The sequence below is a fragment of the Polypterus senegalus genome, chromosome 2 (assembly GCF_016835505.1).
Source record: "Polypterus senegalus isolate Bchr_013 chromosome 2, ASM1683550v1, whole genome shotgun sequence".
Classification (NCBI taxonomy): Eukaryota; Metazoa; Chordata; class Cladistia; order Polypteriformes; family Polypteridae; genus Polypterus; species Polypterus senegalus.
In genome coordinates, this window is record NC_053155.1 from 206,741,533 (window position 1) to 206,768,452 (window position 26,920).

At 38.4% G+C, this 26,920-nt stretch overlaps 1 protein-coding gene and 1 long non-coding RNA gene across 2 annotated transcripts in view; one reads left to right on the forward strand and one right to left on the reverse strand.

Moving 5' to 3' along the window:
* Positions 1-10,787, reverse strand: part of LOC120523678 — a 45,897-nt gene extending 35,110 nt beyond the window's left edge. Inside the window, exons 1-2 of the long non-coding RNA XR_005632680.1 lie at positions 10,692-10,787; positions 10,135-10,197 (exon numbers count right to left, since the gene is read on the reverse strand). This is a non-coding gene — a long non-coding RNA (uncharacterized LOC120523678). The remainder of the gene's footprint in view (positions 1-10,134; positions 10,198-10,691) is intronic.
* Positions 1-26,920, forward strand: part of LOC120523677 (protein FAM124A) — a 76,247-nt gene that overhangs the window by 7,558 nt on the left and 41,769 nt on the right. The window contains exon 2 of the mRNA XM_039745218.1: positions 19,182-19,213. Within this exon, the coding sequence (XP_039601152.1) occupies positions 19,182-19,213 (32 nt within the window). The remainder of the gene's footprint in view (positions 1-19,181; positions 19,214-26,920) is intronic.

Sequence of the window (26,920 nt, forward strand, 5' to 3'; positions counted from 1 at the left end):
CAAATATGCATAGTATTTAAGATTTGGAAAATGTCTGAGATTAAAACATATAGAGACTTGTACATAGATAATGTTTTTGCATCCTACGAGCAATTAAGCTTCAACTTTAACATCTCATCAACACAAGTTTTCCACTATTTTCAAGCTAGAAACTTGGCTAAACGGAACCTGCTCAATTTTCCTCACTTTCTACCTATTTCTATTTCAGAAGAAATATTGATCAGTCTTAAAGAATCAGATAGCATAAGTACAATTTATAAAAACATTTTAAAGACACTTCCCTTCAAAGATCCCAGGGTATAATGGGGAAAAGGATCTTTCACTTAGTATTTCAGAAAAGGAGTGGAAGGCAGCCATGCACAGAATACACTCTAGTTCCATTTGTGCACAGCACTCAATTACTCAAATTATAATCTTCTAACAAATGCATTTATCTCAATTAAAACTAAAATGTTTCCAGAGTAAGATTCAACCTGTGAATGTTGCAATCTGGCTCCAACCTCACTGGGTCACATATTTTGGGCATGTACCAAATTAAGATTATTTTGGACAAAAATCTTTGAATGCCTATCGGATAGGCAGGGTGTCACAATCACTGCTAACCCATTAACACCCGTGTTTGGTGTACTCCCAGATGGGCTTAAAGTGATGAAGGACAAACGAATTGTCTTTACCTCACTACTAGCATGTAGACACGTAGACATGTAAGTCAGTAGGTAACTGATGTCCTATACTATTTGAAATTGGAAAAAATCATATTCTCACTCAGAGGATCTTTTCAAACCTTTTTTAAAATGTGGCAGGATCTAATCAGTAACATTTTAGAATAAGCTTCTATATTGGGGAAAAGGAGACACCTCCTTACTTGCTGCTTTCAAATATTTGCTTTGTTGGCTGTCTCTCCTCCATTTCTTTTGGGTGAGCAATGAATTTTGGTTTTGTTAAGACTGATTTGATTGTATGAATTGTTATTTACTTCTAATTAAATCAATAAAATAAAAAAGAGTATAGTCACAGGTGCCCCCAGTAGTCCGCAGCATCATTATCGGTATAACCATATACTGTAGGAGATACATAATTCATATCCAAGATACCTAGGGCTGTGACCATTCTGCTTGTTTGCCAGCACCATTTCATAGCATTTGATAGTAAACTGGACATTAAAATAAGTGCAATAAACATGTTCATTAAACCTGAACTTGAAATATGCCAAAATGTTGAGAAGAACTAGCAATTTTAGTGAACATTTGACATGTTTGTAACATAGGCTAACAAACTGACTGAAAATTGATTGTTGTTTCAGTTATTGGTCTCATTTTTGTTTAGGCAAAATAGATGTATATACATTTTATTTTCACCTAAAATTAGACTCTGTTCTATATTGTTTCAGGAGAATCTAAAATTTTTTCACAGTAACTTCAATAATCTGTCAATGTATAAAAAGCCTAATGTAAAACTATACTTGCTTATATTCTAAGCTTAATTCCCTGATTACATATCTCTTTGAGTTGCAGTAACTGTTTTAGCTGCTCAGTAATTAAAGAAACAAGCATTCTGCATAAGTTGTGATCAAAAAAGTTACTACTGTAATAAGAAGAGACACGAGGCATGGCAAGGTTTGGGGCAGCCACCCGTTTAATGCAGTTTCCTGGCTGCAAAAGCAAATGATTCATGTAAGACAAGTTTACACGACAGAGTCCAAAACAGAACTGCCTCCCAGAGCAAGGGCGGGAGTGACGTCATCCTCGGGGCCGGGACCGGAAATGATGTGTCCCGCTTTGAGGTGGTGGCTCCTGGTGGGATTTCCCGGGAAAGACCTGTAGGGAACTTAGAAAGAGCGTCAGCGTACCCCGCCCCCTCCTGGCAGATGTATAATCAGTCCTCTCTAAGCCCTTCAGCTGCCTCCTTTGCACACGTGTGTGACACTATATTCAGGTTTTTATTGAAAAATGCCTTTGTGCAGTGTTTCAGTGGCTACTAAATAATAAATCATTTATTTATCTGGTATTGTTTTGAACTAGTGTTGAATTTACATGCTTTGTACTTTTCCTTATATTATAAATTGTGATTTTGCTGTGATTCAAGTATATATGATGATCCTGCAATGCTGAGTGCCATCTGTCAGACCAATAAAATAAAATAAAAACAGAAAGCAGAGATTTATAAATTCTCTTTTACTTATATTTAATTGAAAACAGTACAAAGAGAAGACAGGTAATATTTTTACCTCGCAAAACTAAAATAAAATTGTACATATACAGTGGTGCTTGAAAGTTTGTGAACCCTTTAGAATTTTGTATATTTCTGCATAAACATGACCTAAACATCATCAGGTTTTCACATAAGTCCTAAAAGTAGATAAAGAGAAACCAGTTAAACAAATGAGACAAAAATATTATACTTGGTCATTTATTTATTAAGGAAAATGATCGAATATTACATATTTGTGAGTGGCAAAACTATGTGAACCTTTGCCTTCAGTATCTGGTGTGACCCCCTTTTGCAGCAATAACTGCAAATAAACATTTCCGGTAACTTTTGATCATTCCTGCACACCAGCTTGGAGGAATTTTAGCCCATTCCTCCGTACAGAACAGCTTCAACTCTGGGGTGTTGGTGGGTTTCCTCACATTAACTGCTCGCTTAGGTCCTTCCACAACATTTTCATTGGATTAAGGTCAGGACTTTGACTTGGCCATTCCAAAACATTAACTTTATTCTTCTTTAACCATTCTTTGGTAGAACGACTTGTGTGCTTAGGGTTGTTGTCTTGCTGCATGACCTAGCTTCTCATGAGGTTCAGTTCATGGACAGATGTCCTGAATTGTTCCATCAATTAAGGCAAGCTGTCCTGGCCCAGATGCAGTAAAACAGGCCCAAACCATGATACTACCACCACCACGTTTCACAGATGGGATAAGGTTCTTATGCTGGAATGCACGGTTTTCCTTTCTCCAAACATAACGCTTTTCATTTAAACCCAAAAGTTCTATTTTGGTCTCATCCGTCCACAAAACATTCTTCCAATAGCCTTCAGGTTTGTCCACGTGATCTTTAGCAAACTGCAAACAAGTAGCAATGCTTTTTTTGGAGAGCAGTGGCTTTCTCCTTGCAACCCTGCCATGCACACCATTGTTGTTCAGTGTTCTCCTGATGGTGGACTCATGAACATGAACATTAACCAATGTGAGAGAGGCCTCCAGTTGCTTAGAGGTTACCCTGGGGTCCTTTGTGACCTCGCCGACTATTACACACCTTGCTCTTGGAGTGATCTTTGTTGGTTGACCACTCCTAGGGAGGCAAATGTCTTGAATTTCCTCCATTTGTACACAATCTGTCTGACTATGGATTGGTGGAGTCCAAACTCTTTACAGATGGTTTTGTAACCTTTTCCAGCCTGATGAGCATCATAAGCTCTTTTTCTGAGGTCCTCAGAAATCTCCTTTGTTCGTGCCATGATATACTTTCACAAACGTGTTGTGAAGAGCAGACTTTGATAGATCCCTGCTCTTTAAATACCACAGGGTGCCCACTCACACCTGATTGTCATGCCTTTGATTGAAAACACCTGACTCTAATTTCACCTTCAAACTAACTGCTAATCCTAGAGGTTCACATACTTTTGCCACTCATAAATATGTAATATTCGATCATTTTCCTCAATAAATAAATGACCAGGTATAATATTTTTGTCTCATTTGTTTAACTTGTTTCTCTTTATCTACTTTTAGGACTTGAGTGAAAATCTGATGATGTTTTAGGTCATATTTATGTAGAAATATAGAAAATTCAAAGGGGTTCACAAATCTTCAAGCACAACTGTAAGCTAATCCAATTACAATATTCCACAAAAGTTGGGACAGGCCATTATGTACCTTTAGAATGTGTTAAAAAATCCTGTTTTAAACAAACATTAGGTAACAGGAGATGCTATCATGATTGTGTATAAAAGAAGCATCCCTGAAAGGCTCTGGCATTAACACACAAGGATGGGTTGAGGCTCATCATTGTGTGCTAAACTTGGTGAGCAAATAATTGACAGTTTAGAAAAACAGTCTGTGAAATTAGTGTGTATAAAGGGCACAGAACTGCATAATAAACTAACACTCTTCTGTAATGAATGTAACACATCGGGTTGGTGGTACTTAGACAACCATAGTCAGTAAAAACAGTTTGTCACCACATCTACAAAATAAAACTAATACTAATGACTGCACAAGCCATACATCATTCAACATCCAGAAATGCCAGTGACTTCTTTGGGCTAAACCTTGTCTAAGATGAACTGAGGCAAAGTGGACATGTGTGCTGTGGTCTGACAAGTCCACCTTTCAACTTAATTTTAGAGAAAATGAACACTGTGTCCTCCCTGCCAAAAAGGATAAGGATCCTCCTGTGTTATCAACAACCAAGTTCAAAAACCACCTTCTGTCATTTTATGGTGTGCCAGTTCCCATCCGTATGCCCATGAATTGCTAAACTTACGAAGTCACCTTTAATGCTAAAGGATATACTGTATAGGTATTTTGGAGCAAATTATGCTGCCATCTAGACGTCTTTTTCAGAGACACTGCCATGCTACATTCAGCTTATATTACAACAATATGACTTCACAGTCGGGAATGTGGATGCTAGACCTGCCTGCCTATTGAGCTAATGTGGTGCAATATGAAGCACAAAATATGCCAAAGGAGGCCTAGGCCTGTTGAGCAGCTGAAGTACTGCAACAAGCAACAATGAACAAGAAATATTTTCAGCATTACAACAATTGGTATCTTTAGTTCCAAACTGAATTGTTTAATGAGCAATTTAATGATTGTTGAATTTTATTAAAAGGAAAGGTATTATAACACAGTTGGTAAACACACTACTGTCCCAACGTTTTTGGAAATTGTTGTAGGTTTCACATTTATAATGATTGTTTATTTACCAAAATCAATAAAATTTAGTAGTTTAAACTTTACAAATATTGCCTTTGACTGTTTTCAATTAAATATGAGTAAAGGAGTATTTTCTAATCACTATTTTTATATACAGTGGTGTGAAAAACTATTTGCCCCCTTCCTGATTTCCTATTCTTTTGCATGTTTGTCACACAAAATGTTTCTGATCATCAAACACATTTAACCATTAGTCAAATATAACACAAGTAAACACAAAATGCAGTTTTTAAATGATGGTTTTTATTATTTAGGGAGAAAAAATCCAAACCTACATGGCCCTGTGTGAAAAGTAATTGCCCCTTGTTAAAAATAACCTAACTGTGGTGTATCACACCTGAGTTCAATTTCGTAGCCACCCCAGGCCTGATTACTGCCACACCTGTTTCAATCAAGAAATCACTTAAATAGGAGCTGCCTGACACAGAGAAGTAGACCAAAAGCACCTCAAAAGCTAGACATCATGCCAAGATCCAAAGAAATTCAGGAACAAATGAGAACAGAAGTAATTGAGATCTATCAGTCTGGTAAAGGTTATAAAGCCATTTCTAAAGCTTTGGGACTCCAGCGAACCAAAGTGAGAGCCATTATCCACAAATGGCAAAAACATGGAATAGTGGTGAACCTTCCCAGGAGTGGCCGGCCGACCAAAATTACCCCAAGAGCGCAGAGACGACTCATCCGAGAAGTCACAAAAGACCCCAGGACAACGTCTAAAGAACTGCAGGCCTCACTTGCCTCAATTAAGGTCAGTGTTCATGACTCCACCATAAGAAAGAGACTGGGCAAAAACGGCCTGCATGGCAGATTTCCAAGACGCAAACCACTGTTAAGCAAAAAGAACATTAGGGCTCGTCTCAATTTTGCTAAGAAACATCTCAATGATTGCCAAGACTTTTGGGAAAATACCTTGTGGACTGATTGGAACTTTTCGGAAGGCAAATGTCCCGTTACATCTGGCGTAAAAGGAACACAGCATTTCAGAAAAAGAACATCATACCAACAGTAAAATATGGTGGTGGTAGTGTGATGGTCTGGGGTTGTTTTGCTGCTTCAGGACCTGGAAGGCTTGCTGTGATAAATGGAACCATGAATTCTACTGTCTACCAAAAAATCCTGAAGGAGAATGTCCAGCCATCTGTTCGTCAACTCAAGCTGAAGCGATCTTGGGTGCTGCAACAGGACAATGACCCAAAACACACCAGCAAATCCACCTCTGAATGGCTGAAGAAAAACAAAATGAAGACTTTGGAGTGGCCTAGTCAAAGTCCTGACCTGAATCCAATTGAGATGCTATGGCATGACCTTAAAAAGTCGGTTCATGCTAGAAAACCCTCAAGTAAAGCTGAATTACAACAATTCTGCAAAGATGAGTGGGCCAAAATTCCTCCAGAGCGCTGTAAAAGACTCATTGCAAGTTATCGCAAACGCTTGATTGCAGTTATTGCTGCTAAGGGTGGCCCAACCAGTTATTAGGTTCAGGGGGCAATTACTTTTTCACACAGGGCCATGTAGGTTTGGATTTTTTCTCCTAAATAATAAAACCATCATTTAAAACTGCATTTTGTGTTTACTTGTGTTATATTTGACTAATGGTTAAATGTGTTTGATGATCAGAAACATTTTGTGTGACAAACATGCAAAAGAATAAGAAATCAGGAAGGGGGCAAATAGTTTTTTACACCACTGTATATTTTACATCCTGTCCCTGCTTGTTTTTGGAAATGGGGTTGTACAAGAACAAAGAGAGCAGGCATGTGACTGTATTGGAGAAAAATAATGACATACTATTTCAAAACATTTCAAGGCACCGTGGTAATATGTGCACAGTGTGTTTTTATCTGTGGTTCCATTGGTATTTTACAAAGATGACCACAGCCCCGTGGGTACATTTATAAAAATGTTTGAACATCTAATACATATAATGTCATGTTTGGAAAAATTACTGTAGGAGCCCTACACATGTGGAACTGATGTAGGTAGTTTACATCAATGGACTAGGAAGTGTAAATATGAAAAGTACTTTGAATAATATCAGGACATGATATATAAAAGATATCTGAACACTTCACTCTTCACTCAGAGACATACTCCATTTTTCTGATGAACTTAACTATTTAGAAAAGAGTGCATTTAACTATTCATGAGAAGCAGGAGTGCTAATGGTTACAGCTGCAAGTGCTAGCAGAAGAATAAAAGATCACACATTGTTTTTCAAAGGTAACATCCAAGTAAGCATATGCAATCAACTTTCATGTTTCATACCCATGTTTTCTGCAATGAACTAGTGCCCTGTCCAGCCTTCCTCAAGCATATTATGTGCGGAAGCTGTTCATAGTGTTCACAGGATACATGGAATAATTGCTGTCTGTGAGAGTGGTGCTGGTTATGTATAGAAGAATAAGTTATGCACTGAACTAATCATGCACATATGATCTATACTCCTCAGTACCCAAATAAATTACCTCCGCTTGTGTTTTGCTGAAATAAACATCTTGAAAACTCTTTCTTATATCCTGTTTCTTCTTCAATAATCATGACTTAGCAACTTGAACTCATTTGACATTCATGCTGCTTCATCCATATCACATTGGCCTTTCTGCATGATATGGACTTGCAGACACATTGTTTGAATTTGTACTTGAGTTCCTCACCCTTGCTGTGTTGCGTGCTTTTCCTATTCTCTTGACAAATTTTCCACATGCTTAGAATTGTCTGTTCAGGTAAATAATTTTTTACGACCTTTTTTTACCTTCCCCAGACATTTTTGGTTCTGTTATGCATTGCCTTTCCTTCTGTCATTGACTACTTAATGTTTTTTTATGTTCACACAGACACCTCCTTCCATAATGTACCAAGTGTTTTCTATAAACAGATCTTTTCCTTTTTCTGTGTGTTTCTTTATTATTATTTTTGCAAAAACAACATATTACTGTATCATTTTATGTTACTTTGGATAGATAACAGTATTTTAACTTTTCAGTGGTCATCAGTTATCTAGAAAAGGGACTAAAATAGAGTGACATCAGACATTGTGGCACGGTAAAAGTGATATGAAAATATGTGAAGACTAATTACAGTCAAACTAAGAATAAAAATAATGTTTCAAATAATGAGACATATTTTATTAGCTGTGTATCTATTTTGTTGCTTTCATAAACAAGCATAGTTTTACAACACATTTTTCAGTCAATCATGGAACCAAGGTGTACTCACACATTTCACTAAACCCATGATGAGTTACAAATTATCTGATATTTTCTAACAGCTAGTTTTTTTCTTCACAACATCGGGTAGTATGTTTCTGTAATCATTTTGGGAAAACATGGCCCAATATAGAATATACTGGCTCGTACAGGAGTAGCTTTTTTATTACAGAACAGAGCAACAGATATTTTTTTCCTCCACGCTCCACAAACATTGTTAGAGCTGGGCATAGTTTCCAGCATGTACTAAGTAATTGTGGAGGTATCAAAGAAAAGGGATGAAAAACAATGCACTACAAAAAAGGAAAAAAAAAACAGTAATATACTATTGCATTATGAAATTGTTTATGCCTTGATCTGACCAGGTCAGGTCAGGTTGGGGAGTATCCACTGGCACAGTGTGTTGCTGCACACACCACATGACAAATCAGCTCAGGATCCTGGTTGGTAACTCCCAAGGCAGATACGTGGTCTAGTCCCACCCTCCGGAAATGACCCTCTACCTGCCGCAGCCAGGTGTTACATAGGTGTCCCCTTGGCCTGGTCCAGCTTCTTGGGTCCTCAACAATGAGGATCTTGCGAGCCAGATCACCCTCTGGGAATCATGCCACATGGCTGTAGTGCTGTAACCAATGCTCCATCTCAATGCAGGTCATGTGCCTCATTCAGGGCTCCATGAGCAGCCGCTCATTCGACACAAAGTCAAACCAGTGGTACCCAAGGATTTTCTAGAGAGACACAGTACCAAAGAAGTCCAGTCTTTGTCTCAGGTCACTGGATAGTGTCCATGCCTCGCAACCATATAGCAAGACAAGAAGCACCTGGACTCTAAACACTTGGACCTTCGTCTTTTTGCATAGATATTGGGACCACCACACACCCCTTTCCAGAGAACTCATGCCCACTACTGGCATGCAGACTTACCTCACTCAACTGAAAGAATCCTAACCCACCTTCTATAACTAAGTGGGCAAGCAATGTGCTATATTATCTCAAATTAGAAAAAAATGTAAATGATATGTCCAAAACCTTTCTTTAAACATGGCAAGTATTTGTTAATATTATTTTAGAAAAAGTATGCGGGGCCTGCGTTTAACTTATGTTATTAATTGTTTTATCATTTTTTTTTTTACCTGTGTCTTTATTCTGTTTCTCATTCTTTTGGTGGGAGTTGAATCTCATTCTGCTTTGGTTTCTTTTGTTTATTATTTTTCATTTGCTTTTATTTTATTTAATTCGAAATAAATAGTTGCATCTAGTATGCTATAATTTGTTTGATTAATAGAATGCTATTGCATTGTTCTGGTTTTTGAAAATAAAATATTAAAAAAGATAATGTTGTACGATAATCTCCATTCTTAATTTTGAAGAAGTATTAGTATTATTGTTATTGATCAATTACTAAAAGTGAAATGTCAATACATTTAGTATATACATTTATCTAAGATAAATGAAATAATTAATGATTATCATATCATTGTTTCTAAACTATATGTCGAAATCCCTCTGATTTATTGTTTCATGATAACTTGAAATTGGCTCCATACCTGCAAGTTTGTGTCAAATGTGGTTTCTGCTGCATATCCAGTCCCACCACTATAGGCATTAGCTCTCCACAACCCTGAACTAGATAAGACAGTTAGAAAATGGGTATGACTGATAGAATGAATGGATGATTCTGTGTAACCCTGAATAGACTTAAGGTGGACCTGGCTAAATTCAGTTTCATTTTGCTTTATTACAGTGTTAGTGGACAAAACAATTAAATAATGTCAAAATGCCGACTGTTCAGCTTTGCCAGTACAAGTCATTGAACAAGGTCTCAGACTCATCACACTTGTAATTCAGGACCAGAGTATGCACTTGTTAAAAATAAGAATTTCTTTGTTATTTGCGTCTAAAAATACACAGTATGAAACTAAGTAAGGTTTATGCACGTGGCAGTGACACTCCAACTACTATTAACAACAGAACATTCTTCAACCTACCTAATCCAACTCAGGGTCACAGGTGTTGAAGACTAACCTTGGAGAGTGCGCATCTCAAGGCACCTGGAAAAATATTTTTTTATTTTAATAGTCTCATATGTTCCAGTTGTTTAGAAGAGCAGTCAACATTCTGTATATCAATAATTAGGATAAAGTGCCATAAATTGTGGTGCATAGTCCTAATGTGAAAGTGAAAGGCTTTAAGATGGCAAATTGTAAGATGTGGATGATTAAAGTTAATACTATTTGTGACTGTAAATATGCAGTTTTCTGGAAAATAAAGTAGAAACAAAACATCAAGGCTTTTGCATAAAATCTGTTATGCAAATTGCTATATACTGTACAAGAAAGGCAGGTTGTGTTCTGACGCACTCAAGGTTGTACAGGAAGAAATGGGAAGGGTCCGGAGATTTAATGTAGCTGAAAACAAAGCAGGGGTGAAAACCAAAACAATCAAGCCTATCTTTCATCTTGCCAAAAATAATATTAAAAAAATCAAAGTCAAGGAACAGGCTATGTTTCATCAATTTTATGTGAGGAAGTTGGATCAGGATTACCTGCGCTTCCTTTGGTGGAAGAAAGGAGATCTCGGTGCACAGCTCCAAGAATACTGTATGAGGGTGCATATCTTTGGCGCAGCCTCATCGCCTGGTTGTGCGAACTACGGATTGAAGCATTTGGCTACAGAAAATAAAGACCGATACCCATTAGGCTCTCAGTTCATTCTGAGAAATTTCTATGTCGACGATGGAGTCACAAGTACAGACAGCTCAGAGAAGGCTATTAAGTTGGCAGAAGAAGCCAGAAGACTTTGTGCCCTGGGTGGTCTTGGGCTCCACAAGTTTGTGTCCAATGACAAAGCTGTCCTGGAAAGCATACCAGCAACTGAAAGTGCATCAGACATTAAAGACCTCAACCTTACCTTTGACAACTTACCTTCGGAGAGAGCGTTGGGTATCCAATAGCATGTTGAATCAGACAGCCTAAAGATCAGCAACAATCTTAAGGAACAGCCTGCAACACGTCGAGGCATATTGTCCATTGTTGCATCCCTGTACGATCCCTTGGATCTCGTAGCCCCTTTTTTGCTCATTGGAAAGGAAGTGCTGCAGCAGATGTACTGCCATGGAACAGGTTGGGACGACCCTCTCACCAACGAACTTCGCCCACGGTGGGAGAAATGGAAAAACGACCTCAACAACTTGGAGAGGATAAATATACCCCGAAGTTATGCACCAGCAGATTTCGGAAAGGTTATCAAACGTGAGTTACATCACTTCTCAGACGCAAGCACAACCGGCTATGGACAGTGTTCATATCTGAGGCTTAGCATTGAAGAAGGAGACATCCACTGTGCACTAGTCATGGCCAAATCTCGTGTCGCCCCAACAAAGGTCACCACGATCCCAAGATTAGAGTTGACGGCTGCAGTCATCTCTGTGAAAACCAGCAATGTTTTGAAGGAAGAACTTGGATATGCGGACATTGAAGAGCATTTTTGGACCGATTCCAAGGTTGTACTAGGGTACATCAATAACGAGGCTCGATGTTTTCACACATTTGTAGCCAACCATATCCAGAAGATACATCTCTACACGAATCAAAGGCAATGGAGATATGTCCCTACCGACCAGAATCCTGCAGATCGTGCTTCTACAGGTTGTTTCGTCAATGAGCTAATATCATTGAACTGGTTTACCGGCCCTGCATTTCTATGGGAAAAGGGAGTTGACCTCTCAGAAGAGGTGGCTCCGGAACTGTCAGTCGGAGATCCAGAAGTTAAAGAAACACGGACTCTAAAAACGGAAACTAGAGAAAAAGACTCTCTTGCCAATCGTCTGACAAGGTTCTCGTCCTGGACTCGTGTCGTTTGTGCAGTGGCTCGCATTCTTCGAAGAATCAACAAGGATAAGTCAAATGGTCTCTCTACAGTGCAGGAAAGAGAAGAAGCAGAGCGCCTCATCATCAAAGATCTGCAGAGACAAACATACTCGGAGGAAGTGCGGCTGTTGAAGAAAGGTTGTCAGCTGCCACCTCATAACCAGCTACATCGCCTCAACCCCTTCTTGGACAACGATAGTGTGATTAAGGTGGGAGGTCGACTCCGTGATTCAAATCTTCCTCTCTCAGTCAAACACCCTACCATCATTCCAAAGGAACATCATGCTACAAGGATGATCATAGCATACTATCATGAAGAAGTCAAGCATCAAGGCAAGGGGATGACTCTCAGTGCGATCAGGACAAGGGGTTACTGGATACCAGGAATTGGTAGGACGGTTGCATCTTATCTTTGCCAATGTGTAGTTTGTCGAAAGCTTCGGAGACGGACAGAAGAACAGAAAATGGCTGATCTCCCTCCAGAGCAAGTAAATCCATCTCCACCCTTTACCTACTGTGGAATGGATTGCTTTGGACCCTTCTATAGCAAGCAAGGACGTAGTGTGCGAAAACGATACGGTCTCCTTTTCACCTGCTTCTCCTCTAGAGCCATCCATATTGAAATGCTCGAGGACCTATCTACAGACTCATTCATAATTGGACTGTGCTGCTTCATTGCTATACGTGGAGCCGTGCGCCAGATCAAAGCTGACCTAGGCAGTAACTTCCTAGGAGCCAAGAATAAACTAGAGGAAGCCCTCACGGAACTAGATGGTGATAAACTGACGAGCTTCCTTTCTAAGAAGCAGTGTGACTTCATCCTAAATGCTCCTGGTTCAAGTCATGTTGGTGGAGTGTGGGAGCATCAAATTAGAACAGTCAGGAGTGTTCTCAACGCGACCCTCGCACTCTCACCTGGAAACCTATCTGATGCTGCACTCCGAGCATTCTTTTATGAAGCAATGACGATAGTTAACAGTCGTCCTCTCACTGTTGAAAACCTACACGATCCCAAAAGTCTTGAGCCACTGACACCAAACCACTTACTTACCCTGAAGTCTACCATTACCCTTCCTCCCCCCGGCAAGTTCATAAGGGAAGATATGTACGAGAGAAAGAGATGGCGCCAAGTACAATACTTGGCCAAGCAGTTCTGGAGCCGTTGGCGCAAAGAGTATTTGACCAACATTGCCTTCAGACAACGCTGGCACACCCCAAAGAGAAACCTGCAGACAGGAGATATAGTCATAATGAAGGATGAAGACTTACCCAGAAATGAATGGAGGTTGGGCAGAGTCATAGAAACTACGATGGACAGAGATGGACTGGTTAGGAGAGTAAAGCTATGTCTAGGTGACAGGAAACCTGGCAAAAATGGTGAACGTCTCATCAAGCGGTCAGTGCTTGAACGGCCAGTGCAAAAATTAGTCTTATTATTGGAAAATGACTAGTTCATTCCTTGCATACTATGCTTTTGTTGGTTGGTCATTCTTTGTATTAGGAAATCATTTGTGTTCTCTCTTCCTATGGTTATGATGTTATGATATTTGAAACACTAATGATTTGGTGGGAGTTTAAATGACCCAGATTATTTGTTCTATTTGATTTTTTTTTTTTTTAGATCCCTGAACAAATTATACGTTATGTTCATTAGACTCTTATTTTGAAATGGGGAACGGGCAACTTCCGGGAAGGAAGTTCGAACTGTTACTGTTTGCTCGCCAGAAAAAGGTTAATGAAAAAGTTATCGTTTTACATTTTTTCTTTAAATTAGCATCTAGCTGGAAGGCGAACAGCTCTTACGATGTATCTATGGTAATTTGTGAATAAATATGTTGGAATATCCCACCATGGTCCATTCGTCATGATTATTGAGTGCATCGTCTGAATAAAGTCCGGCTGGAATGCTACAGAGATATCTCTTTCATTTATTGATTAATTTCCTAACCCTAGTTTAGTTTTTATATATCCGATGCCCAAAATAAAAACATTAATACAGGAATCATAGAAGGCCGTACCTGCTATACCAATAAGAAATGCAGTACAGTCTGCTTAGCTAGCAGCTTCTACTGATGAACAAGAATGTCATTCCTTATCTTTAGGTAATTCTTGATTGCATGCCATCTTGCAAGCAGAGAATAAATGGAAATTGCTTTGGCAGCCAGAAGCACAACCTAGTTGTTGCCCAGGAAATGTATACTTTGTCAACATGAATTTATTATAGTAATTGTTATAAGTTGCTGGATTAGTTTAGCCATTATCTTGATTGGCTGAATGATCGCCTCTTGTTTGTGAATCATTTTGTTCTTATGCTTTTAACTTGTCTGACACAATTCTAGTTTGCAACATAAAACGAGCAGTCTCACTTCAAAGTTTTGATTCCTTCCATCCATCATTTCATTCATGCTAAAACCTTCTTAGTTCAGTTTAGGTTTAGAGAAAGCTTGGTTCCTTTCTTTGTAAATGTTTTAGCAGAACAAGACTGTATGCAAGGGCAGTGCTTTGGGGAAGGATATTATTTATTTAAGCACAAACCTAAGTCTAGTAACTCGATTCTAGACTCACAGAGAGCCAACCTCAGCAGAAGCCGTTCTGAGTAATGTGTAAGTATGCAGCGGTTTTTCACAATGGATTGCTTTAATTTGGGTTATAGGTATGGGCAGACAGTACAGTCCTCTCTAACTGCAATAATCCTCTCATGGCATCTCTCGTTATGTCAAAGTTTTCACATTACAAAAAATTCTTCCAATGCAATCAATCTTCAGCCTGTATAAGGCATTTCATGATGGAAGTGATTTGAACAAACCATCTTGTGATTTCCAATTTAAGTTCCCTCTCATTGAAACATGTTATATATTAAAATGAAAACATCTTTGATATGAAAAAAATTTATCTTACGATTTAGTGCATAATGTTGTATAAAAGTATTCTCCCGCTTCCTGGAAGCTTCTGTCATTGCACGTCTACAGACAAATCTATTATTAGGTAAAGGGCACCTAAGAGAACAAATAACATGTTTTTAGTTATGTCATTTGTTGAATGAACAAACCTATCTCAAGCTTATTGACACCACTTATACTCAATAATTGGCTGTGCCACCGGTAAACGTATTTCTAAAAATGACTACAACCATACCTGTCATGCAATGAAATGTCAGTCTCTTACACTGCTGTGGAGAAGGCTTTTCTTGCTTGCAGATCACTTGGGTGATTTGTCGTGTTGTGGCATACTCCCAACTTTCATTTCCTTTGATTAGCCCAGTCCTAAACTTTAATGTTGTTTCTTTTCAGTTATGCTGATATGGACTTATTTTGTTTTGGATTACTGTCTTGGTGCATTAACTAGCTGTGTAACAGCTTCAGCTCAGCCCCTGCTACCACCATAATATTCTCCTCAAATATTTTCTTATACAGAGTAGAATTCATGTTTCCTTGATGTATGCCATGTCATCCAGGTCCTGAGGAAGCAACACCTCCCCACATCATTATATTACCAGTTTTGTTTTGGTGGTATGATGCTCAGACTCTGGAAGGCTGTTTTCTTTACAATATGTACAGAGGATCCATGTTGCTTAGAAAGTTCCACTTTTATCTCATCTATTCATATAACACTTTCCTAAAAGGTTGTGGATCATCTAGGTGCTTTCTGTCAAAAGAAATATGAGATATTACAGGTTACCTCCTTGGATGTTTTCACATTTTATTCTCATACACCATTGAACCATAGACCTTAGATGATTACGTTTTGCTTTTTTGACACTGATAACAGAAAAAAAGATTCTTTAATATGAAATGGTTCACACACACAGACATTCTGGTGAGAAAGAGAACACAATGTCTGTATCATCTCAAATAACGGAAGAAATTCACAGTGTTAAAAAAAGTCATGAAGACCTCCTATCACTTGGCTGTTAAAACTGCTGCAGAGTGGTGCACTTGGCTGCAAACATCATGGAGATATCAATACCATCCCTACAGGACCTGTACAAACAGGCGCACTACCAAGGTAGCCAAGATCATGAAAGAATCATCTCACCCTTTCTACAGCCAGTTTAAATAGTTAAGATCTCAAGTCCTCAAATCAAGAACAGAAAGACTAAGAAACGGATTCATTTCCCAGGCAACAAAAATAACTAATGTTCATCTTGTCTCTCATTCCTCAAAATTGTAAAATAGTCATCTATTATTTATATTTTTAAATATTACTTAATATTTAACAAATATTATACCAATTTCTGCACCTTTTGATATTTTATATCTATTTTTATTGTATACCTTTTAATTTAATTGCACAGTACAGGCTCTTCAGTGAGCTGCATTTTACTGTATACTTCTCTTATTATTTCTTTATTTATATATATATGAGAAGCATTTGATTTTGTGTTATGCCATATGTATTATGGATAAATATTTTTGTATTTTATTTTTTATGTATTTTAAGGAAACTTTGTATAATTGTAGTATTTATATTGTCATTGAATAATAAGCCTTCAAAATTTAATTTTGTTAATAGAAAATGAACAGCTATCACATATGGTGTATAGTTTAATTATAAAAATACACTTTAATATAGGACAAATGGTTTCTATGTGACTGGTTATGCAGGATCTTAGGATAAAAAGTTTTTTAAATGGATAAAGAAAAAAAACTTGGAATCAGCCAAACAAATGACATGAGATCAGTGATCAATATTGGCCTTAAAAACCTGATTGGAGCATCCCTTATACCAGGCATGTCAAGCACGCAGCCCGTGGGCCACATGCGGCCCTCAACAGAAATCTGTGCAGCCCGCATGACAGATCCCAGTTAGCACTAAACTTGTACAAAATGATTACTGTCATTTGTGATTGAATCATTCTGCATCTTCGGCGTTACTTATTGACTTTACTTTCTTCCGCCATCTGACAAAAGCGCATTTTCCCATGGCATTACGGTACTGGAAACATCATCTGCTAGTACAGTTTCAGCTGTGGCGTCAGTTCCTCAATATCCTAGGCATGACACAGCCCCCCCTTGACCAAAGTTAATTTAGCCGCGATGTCACAACTGAAGTGCTAGGCTGCAGCAGCCTGACGGGCTACACTACTGGCTTGGCTGCTGAGACTGGGCACTGGGCAGAACTGACCTTCATGAGTAGTAATAGCTTGCATATTTTCATGTAATGGAGCGGGAGATCGTCAGGCGGATCGGTCTTTCGTGGTGAAAATGGAGCTGAGCCATTAGGCAAAGCTCTCAATTTACCGGTCAATCTACGTTCCTACCCTATGGTCATGAGCTTTGGGTAGTGACCGAAAGAACGAGATTGTGAATACAAGCGGCTGAAATGAGTTTCCTCCGCAGAGTGTCTGGGCTTTCCCTTTGTAAAGGACACACGATGCTTCAGCTGGGCTTGAATCACAGCATTTGCGTGACTTTTATTTTGAAAAGTTATTGGGTGTCTTTAGTTTGCATAATTAATTGTGCAGTTTTGCCGGGAATAGGAAAGGAAAATGGTGACATATGGGGTTAACAATCAAGCACCTCACAGAAAAGTGAACAAGGTATTAATTTCACTGTGTTATATGTAAAACCAAGGTTACGAATGTTTATGTTAAGTTATTTAGATGCTTTTTATTTTGTACTTTGCCTTTTATAGTTCTTACGGTGTGTTTATGGAACAAGGTCATAGAAACAATAATAAAATTCATAAACCATCAGTCTGAGAGTTGACCATCACTCAGTCGGGGTCGCTACACCCTTAAAGATAGGGTGAGAAGCTCAGTCATCCGAGAGGAACTGCTCCTCCGCATCGAGAGGATTCAGATGAGGTGGCTCAGGCATCGATCAGGATGCCTCCTGGATGCCTCCCTGGTGAGGGGAAGACCCAGGACACACTGGAGGGACTATGTCTCTCGGCTACCCTGGGAACGCCTCAGGATTCCCCTGGGAGAGCTAGTAGAAGTGGCTGGGGAGAGGGAAGTCTGGGCATCTCTGCTCAAGCTGTTGCCCCTGCAACCCAATCTCGGATAAGCGGAAGAGGATGGATGTTTTTTTGCTGTAGTTTTATGTAATTTTGTGATAGTATTGTAACAAACAGTTAGTGCAGACTACAGCTGAAGATCTGAAGTGGATGCGAGATGTTGGTGAGTTGCTTATTAACAATTGTTTGTGATTTTGAGTTTGTAAAATTAGTGTAGGTCGGGGGCTTTTTGCATATCGGCTTATTTTACAATATAAACTTTGAAGTAAACTTAGTAAAGTAAAATTAGATTTTTGGAGGATTTGCAACTTGAATTACTGAGTAATGAATTCAGTGAGCATTTTCGCGATTTCAGTTCACATGAACAGGACTTTGCGCTGTTTACAGCTCCATACTCTGACAACGTTTTCAATGTGCCTGAGAATATCCAAATGGAAATGATTGAACTGCAGTCAGATTCTATTCTGAAGGCAAAATATAATGAAGTTGGTGTGCCAGGCTTGTATGCTTACTTTCCACCCTCGTATGTGCAGATCCGTAAGTTGGCATCGAGAGTACTGTCTATGTTCGGAAGCACTTAACTTTATGACAATTGTTTTCGTTAATGAAAGCTACCAAAACCCCACATCACTCAAGATTTACTGTCGAGCACCTTTCATCCCTCATAAAAGTTGCAGCTGCACAAGATTTCAAGCCTGATATTGACGAACTGGTTACTAACAAGAGATGCCAAGTGTCTGGACAAAAGAAATAAGTCTCATACTGTAAGACTCCTATATAAGGACCTAGCTAAGAGGCTAAAACTCTAATTGTACACTGTTGTACAGAGATTGTATGGAAATAAATTGCTTTTCTTTAAAGTTTAAGTGTTAAATTTTTTAAAGTTTTCAGTATTGGAAAGAAAGCTACAGTAACTTTGTATAATAGTATTTGTTACAGTGTGGCCTGCTGACGCACATATAGCAGTCAAAGTGGCCCACCAATGGTAGTGAGTTTGACATGCCTGGTTTATACACACATAATAGTAATGCATTATATTCTTAGGTAAGCAATATGTAGTTGTGTGTACATATGATCAGTTACACGAGTCTCAGTAAACTGTAGGACTTATGTTTGTGTACTGTGTTGGAGGTTTGTGTATTTGTTTTAATTCTTTTTAATAACTACTAAAATCTGCCTGTTATTTTTTTTCTCTTTCATTACTGCAGGTCTGATTGTAGCCCCATGTCTTCTGCTGGCAGTAAGTAGGCTTTATGTTTTTATCCTATACTCCCTTGATTTGCTTAATACTGTTAAACTTTACCATGTAGCATCTGGCACACAGGATGTTCTTTTCTTTTTAAGAAAGCTGACTTTAATCTCAATCTCCTTTTTTGTTGTATTCTTATCATTAACAGTCTTTCTATCAATGTCCATTTTTTGATGACATACTCATCACTGCAGTCAACTGAGCAGAGGAGAATTTCACACAAAATGTCTTGGCAAAAGGAGAGGTATTTGTGTACTGGTGTGGCAAAGTAGGAGTCAGCTATGGGTTACAGCTCTTATTATTTCTGGTGCTGAAATAATTGAAATGAGAAAATCAGAAAATAAAAACCAGAAAGATGGGCCAAAAAATCAGCAACCAGGAATCCTAGATAGAGACCAGAGTACTAAAAGCCAGTGCAGAAACCAGAAGATGAAGCAGAAAAAAGAGAGGGTGTAATCAAAAAATATCTTTAAATAAACAAAAAAGTACTGGGAGGTACTTTGCTGATAAACTTGGAGAGTAATGAGCTTAACCACTGCTTTAAATAGGCACAAGCTGACAATATCACACTGCTTGGTATTCATATGATTGTAATGAGCACCATTGCTACAACAAATGGTCCCTATTGCTACACAAAAATGACTTTGAACATGGCAATTAACATATTCGCAAAAGTCCCGTAACCAAAATAAAATATAAAAACTTGCATAAAATGGGACAAAACCAACAAAACGTGTGAAACCATGGATAAACATGCAAACTGTATAAAAAGTATGTCTCTGACAAGGAGAACTTTTAGGGACATCAGAGCAACATACTGAGAATGGCGCAGGCTACAAACCTGCAGTGGACACCTCAGGATATTGGTAGGCAGGCTAAAAAGGAAGTGACAGGAGTGGCCAACTTTGTTCTCAAAGACCGTGTGACAGTATGGATGGTGGGCCAGTGGTTACATAGAGTTCAGGCTATTACGTGGCAGTGTAAGATTCCTTACTGTGAAGAAGAGGCCTTTTGAGGAACATGTGGGCTATGGAAGTCTGACAGGCGTATATTGATCATTAGAACCATTAGACAGCCCAGTTGAACAAAAATTAATTTCAGAAATACAAAAAAGAAGCCTCAAAAAACTACAAAGCAAATGAAATTCAAATCAAAAATCTAAAATAAAAACCAAAAGCAAGGACAGAGAGATCAAAACCAGAAATATCAAAAACAAGTGTATATGAAGCAAAAGAAATCCAAGGATTTGAGACAAAATACAATAACTAATGATACGTAGCCAGCTTACACCCTGCTAATCACTCAAAATGGGGTGGGGGCAGTCGCTCAACTGCAACAAGAAACACAGGACGGAACAATACTGAAACCATAATAATACCATATTTCATATGATAATATAAAATAATGAGTGAAATAATATTCACAAAACCAACAACAAATATGTGTTTAATAACAAATTAATATTTTAAAACACCTAAAAAATCAAATAAAGAAATACGAGCCAAGGATTAAACTATCAAACCATTGGCAGGAGAGAGTGAGATAGGTGGTAACAAGTGAGTACTTTGCTGTTACTAAGACGTGGTTAAGACAGCCCAGGCCAGTTTGAAATAAACAATTCCTAACAAGTGATGAAGAGCCTGGATGAACAAAACAGACATTTGTCCTGAAAATGACAGTTTAAAAATGGCCAAAAGGCGACCAAAGCAGATGTCAAAAGAGAGCAATAGTAACAAAATAAAAACCAATACACAAAATCAGTAAGTTTAGCTAAATGGGTCAAAACCTCAACAGGCAAATATGATGATAAAGTAATAAAGTTTGTTACTCAAATACTTGAAAGTAGGCTAAACACACACAGCATCTTATGTAGGCATCCTTAGACGACATCACACATCATATGGTTAGTGATTACATGACCAACAGTAATCATGACAACAATAAACAGCATGCTTGCAATATATCCAAAATGGCATTAGCTGAAATCCAAATACAATACAATAATAATTTGGCTCCTAGGAAAAAATGTATAATTACATTACCCAAACCCAGAAATCATGACATCTGATGATATTTTAACAACAACCTCTGTGTGTTTTCTAAAAATAATGACCACACCATTTTTAGTACTTGTAGTTCCCTTGGGATGATTCAGGTTGTGGGGAATCATCACAAGGGCACTATGCCCCGATATTACTTTTTTGTCTGTGTGTCCTGCATTGACATGTTTCTTTTGTTTCCAGTTTCTAATGATTACAGACAGTTTCCTGTATTTGTAACTTTCCAAGTGTGAAGTACTGTATTATAAATGTGAATGAGCAATCTAAGCAGAGCTGAAAACAGCAACTTGAGCTCTACAGCCTTCTTGCGGCTGTGAGGTTTCATCACAATGTGGGGATTATGTCTCCTATTAGATCACTAATCTCTGCTTTAGGAAAAGGCATTAGCCTAACTATAGCACAGGAAGCTAAAATCAGAAATAGGAACTATTGGGGTTTGTTTCTTCTGCACGGCCCTGGCGTTCCTCTTTTGTGCTGTGTGGCTGCACTTTGCAGTTCTCTGCTAGTCACTTAGATTGTATTTCTTGTGAAATGTAAGGCAATAAGAGCTGTTATTATTTGCAGATGTGTGGACAGCTTTATTGCACCAATTCAATTAGTTTACAGTAAATAGAGCATGCCGAAATGAACACTATTAGCTTAAGAAATCCTATTCTAATACAATATAATTGCAAGTGTTGTATATTCTGTAAATGTGCTGCCATTTACTGCTGGCACTTGGGGTCAGCAGTGTCTGTAAAATAGGCAGGCTTGTCAGCAGATAAATCCATTAAATAATACAGCCTTCTGTGTTCTGTACAGCCACAGGTTATTCTTTTTTAACAAGATTGCCACAAACTATGGGACTTTTTCATTTGCTTGTCCTTAACATTTTAAGATATTTTAGTTTTCAGGATTGCAGTGAGTGCTTATGTTAGAGACCATCTTATTGAGACATTCAGCTCTGTAAATTGTGTGACGTTACCAAAACAACTTACCTAAATTTGTTTGCCTTAAATACTTTGTAAATGTAATACTTGGAGTTATTGACTAATTGTAATGAACAATCACAGGGACCAAGTTGCTGCTGATTCAGTCCCAGCCACTGACTTAATACATAAAGCCGTGCTAATCACTCAATTTGTCTAGCTACCGAGCATAAATACATGTTTCAGCACATAATTATATTGCACTGCTAATGTAAACATTTTTAAGATATTTTTATTTTTAAATTTTAATTTAAGCAAATGTCCTGATGTATATCACTTGCCTGATCTGTAACATCTAGTTTGACATACTGTAGGTATACAGGCACAGTTTGGATTATTATTATTAATTATAATGAATCTGCTAGCAAAATGTGTAGAAATAATACATCAAATAAATCATGTATTTTGTGGTTTTCTGTCCCTATTTGGCACAAAATCAAAGCATTTCCAGATGCCACTCCGGCTACCCACTTTGTCAATTAAGTGTGCTGGTGAAGGCTCTGATGCTGCTAAAGATGCCATCTTATTAACACCTGTGAGTAGGTACAAACAAAGCTGCAGCTCTAGCCATGACCATTGGTAGTTCACAAGGCTCAAGTGTCAAAAGCTGGAATGAACCGGAAGTCACTCATAAAAAAGCAAGTCTCAGTTTCTACTATGAAGAGAAGATTTTGTCCAGTCTGCAGTAGTGCACAGCCAGTATTTCAAGGTCCTGTTTGTCCTTTAAGGAATGACTTTCTTACTGCCACCCACCCTGTCAAACCTGCAGCACAAAGTCTCCACTTCACAGTTGAAACTGAGACTTGTTTTTTACGAACACAGTTAAGCTGTGCTTGAAGTTGTTGTGCTGTGAGGCGCCTAGCTGGTGACCCTCAGAAACTTGTCTCCTGACTGTGTTCTAACTTTGGGTCTGACAGATCTCTTCCTATCAGAGTTTTTTTCCAGTTTCCAATTGTCTTTGGATTGTGTAGGACGCTGTATTCACTGACACTTTGATTGTTTTTTTGTAATTTCTCTAATTGAAAGACCTACGCTTTTAAGGGTAATAAAATTGTCTCATTTCATTTGTCAATTGCTGTTTTCTTGCCATTATCACTTGAATTTACAACTTTCTACAGTGTAATATTGTCCAACTAGAACTTCAGAGGGTATAGTAACACGGTTCATTCCAACTCTGTTTTATGACAGGTATGGGGGGATTTTAAGCAATCAGCATAAATTGGGACACTTGTGCAAATTGTTTCGTTCATCCCACAAGGCTTAATTTGCTTTAATTGCTTCAGAACATCTGTTAGTTGTTCCCTGAAGAAGGCTCATTTGTAATATTCTGATTTTTAATTTTTTTTCAACTTTTGCTAAACTATACTTTAAATTTAAACACCTGGTAGTTTACTGCTTACCTTTTCATCATTTTAAGTCATTCATTACATTTCAACTTGTTAAATTTGGAGAAGAACTGGAAAGAGTGAGGTGTTCTAAAACTTTTGACCGGTAGTGTATGGCTGGTAAAAATCTCAAAAAAATGTAAGAAATAACAAATCTGAGAAATCTAAACATCAGAAAATATAAAATAGAATTTTTAGGTAAAAAATTTGCAGACACAAAATCAATCCTTGCTTGGTAATCGCATACATTGCTAAATTTAATGGACACTGTTAAATTATTTTTTAGACAATACAACCCCAACATATGGAAGGTTCATTTGTTTTCTTTCCAATTTAGGGCATTTAGTAAAACCATATCTAGAGTTACCACAATAAAGGCATAAACCTCTTAAATGTCTTTGGTGCTCCAGTAACCTTAACCTTATGCTGTTAAAGATGATTTTACATTAGAAAGTTCTTACCTTAACTTAATTTTTTTAGTTCAACTCTCAGAGCAACAACCTCATCAAAAATATGCAAAATGTTCATGGTAATCTTTTGGCTTAGATTTTTTTGTGCATTTTGAAGCTGCATGATATTAGCTAACACAACTTCCATTCAAGGAATTCTCATGATATGGTCCAAACCTTTCTTATGATCTGAATAATGGAAGAGAGCAAGTGGCCAAAGAATGGAGGAAAAGACCATTACTTGGAAGGATTAAATGAGTGTAGTAGATTATAAATGCTAAACCAGCAAGAGTACGAAAAGCCACTGTGGTAAACTGAAGTCCGCAGCTGATTGGCATCTTTTAAATAAATAATTGCCGTCTTGCGTGTTTGGGGTGGGGGTTGTTAAATGCTAGGGGGCATGGTAGTGTTGCGAGAGCAGTTCTCATGCATGATGTGGGAGTGGGTGGCCCTGCACTTATTGTACAGGTGCAGGATCGCCCGTGACCCTAACTGGCACTGTGAGCTGCTGATTGTCGTAGATGTGCCACGTCCCCGTTTTAAGAAGGAAAGCACGAGTGCAAGAGGGGAAAAAAGGAAAAGAAGAAGAGCAGAAGGAAAAAAAAGAAGAAGAGAGAAGGGAGTTTAAAGAAAGGAAGAAGAGAGACAGGAGTGTGAGAGAGTGAGCAGCTGTAATGAGAGGAAACAGGCAAACGGGTGTGGAGCCCCAGGAAGGAACATGTGGCTGGCGCTCAGGAGAGGGCTTAGGAATCACTCCTGTTAAATGCCTAAGTAGCAGGAGTGGCCACAAGGCTCAGGAGTGTGCTTTCGCCAATGAGGAGCCAACGGATCGGCAGTGATGAGAGGACAAAGCGTGCTTTTGCAAGGTGGAGACTGGAAAAGCTGAGGTGGGCACGAAGCAGGGCACGGTTGGCTCCCCATAGATGCTGTAGGATTGGGCAATGGGGACACAGGCCAGGAGAAGAAGGTTGTCTCCACCTGCTGGAGGACTTCTCCTCAGTCCGGAGAGGGCAAGCTGAAGAGGAGTCCAATTTTTAAAGAGGCACCAAGGCAGGCTGACTGATAAAAATATAGTTTCCTCCCTGAGTTTTAACCTCATTTTAATAGATTTATGTATTTGCACTTTGTTTTTATGAATTATTTATTTATTATAAGAGGAACACTGCACTTTTTGAAAACTTTTGTTTTGATTTATTTAGTTAAAAGCACTGTGCACTTTTCACCATCCCCTTGCTTGGTGTGTTTGTCCTCATTTGCTTAGCTCATCAGCTCAAGAGGCTCCCAAAATGGAAGAGGGAGCATGGAGCAGACCCACACCATCACAGCTACAGAAACAAACAAGAATCAAAACACCAAATACTGTACCAGAATTGTTAATCTAACCAAACATTCAAAAGAAACATTTTGATACTAAATTGATTAGTGGGACACTAACTGTTGCTAAAATTCTTATGTTAATAATAAGAACCCATGGGTTCTCCCCTTGTCTGTGTGGGTTTCCTCCCACAGTCCAAAGACATGCAGGTTAGGTGCACTGGCGATCTTAAATGGTTCCTGGCGTGTGTGCTTGGTATGTGTGTGTGTGTGTTCCCTGCAGTGGGCTGGCACCTTGCCCGGGGATTTGTTCCTGCTTTGCACCCTGATTGGCTCCAGCAGACCCCCGTGACCCTGTATTAGGATATAGTGGGTTGGGTAATGACTGACTGAATAAATAAGAACCCAAAGTTTGAACAGTAAGTAAAGGATGTCCCCATATTTTATAGCATGTGCATACTAGCACCCTTTCTACAGACACTCCATGTTCTCTCTGTTGTTTCTTTTTATTTTTGAACTTGTTTTCCTAGTTACTAGTCTTTATTAAGATTAGATTTGATAAGGTTTCATGCTAGCAGCCACTAGAACTTGGATAAATGAATTTTCAATTTACTGATGATCTGCCTCAATGCAAACCCAGGTGCCAAATTGTCTTGACTGCACTTCAGATGGGCTGCATCTTACTTAGTAGGGGTTGTGAAGAGGACCTGAAGGCTACTTTATGTTTGGAACACCTGGAGACATAAAAGACACTGAGAAATAAAAGTGGGTTGTATTAAATACTCCTATAATCAGCTACTTAGGCTGAGATTGCGAGCACCTAAACAGCTCAATTTCATTGTACCTCAAGAGCTGTTTCAGTGAAGTTGGAGAGGATTATGTGCTGGCATGACAATAAAACCAAGGCGAAAAGAATTTAGAACTAGTCTGCCATCCATTGTAGTGGGAGATATTTGATTGCTGTCAGATAATATAGATGAACTGTCTACTGTTATAGAGAGTCATGGAGAACACATGTACAGTGGCATTTTATGTTTTATGGAGAGCAGACGTAAACCTGATATACCTGACACTGTTTTAATACTGGACTGACTTCATCTTATTCAAGGAGACATTCTTACTAATGTTTATATCCCTCCTTCTGCAATTGGGTACTCAGCAATGGAAATGATTCAATCTGTCACCAGCAGTTTAACCTCCTTAGCGTTACATTGTTTCTCAAAAAATATGTAAAAAGCATTACATATTTTGGATTGAAAAATTAATTTTTTATTAAATCTCATCTTTCTACTTTAAAATGTGTAAAACACTAAAAGTACAAAGTCAGAAGTGTAAAAAGTATAATAATGATACAGATAATAATCATAAAGATAAACAGTCTATCTATCTATCTATCTATCTAGTGTGAGTGACATAAGTGCCACTTTTGGATTCACCAGAATCACTTTTGGTTTCACTGACCTTTTCAATTTAAATTCCTGAAGACAGATTCACTTCGTCATCACTGCTGAGAGACTTTTCT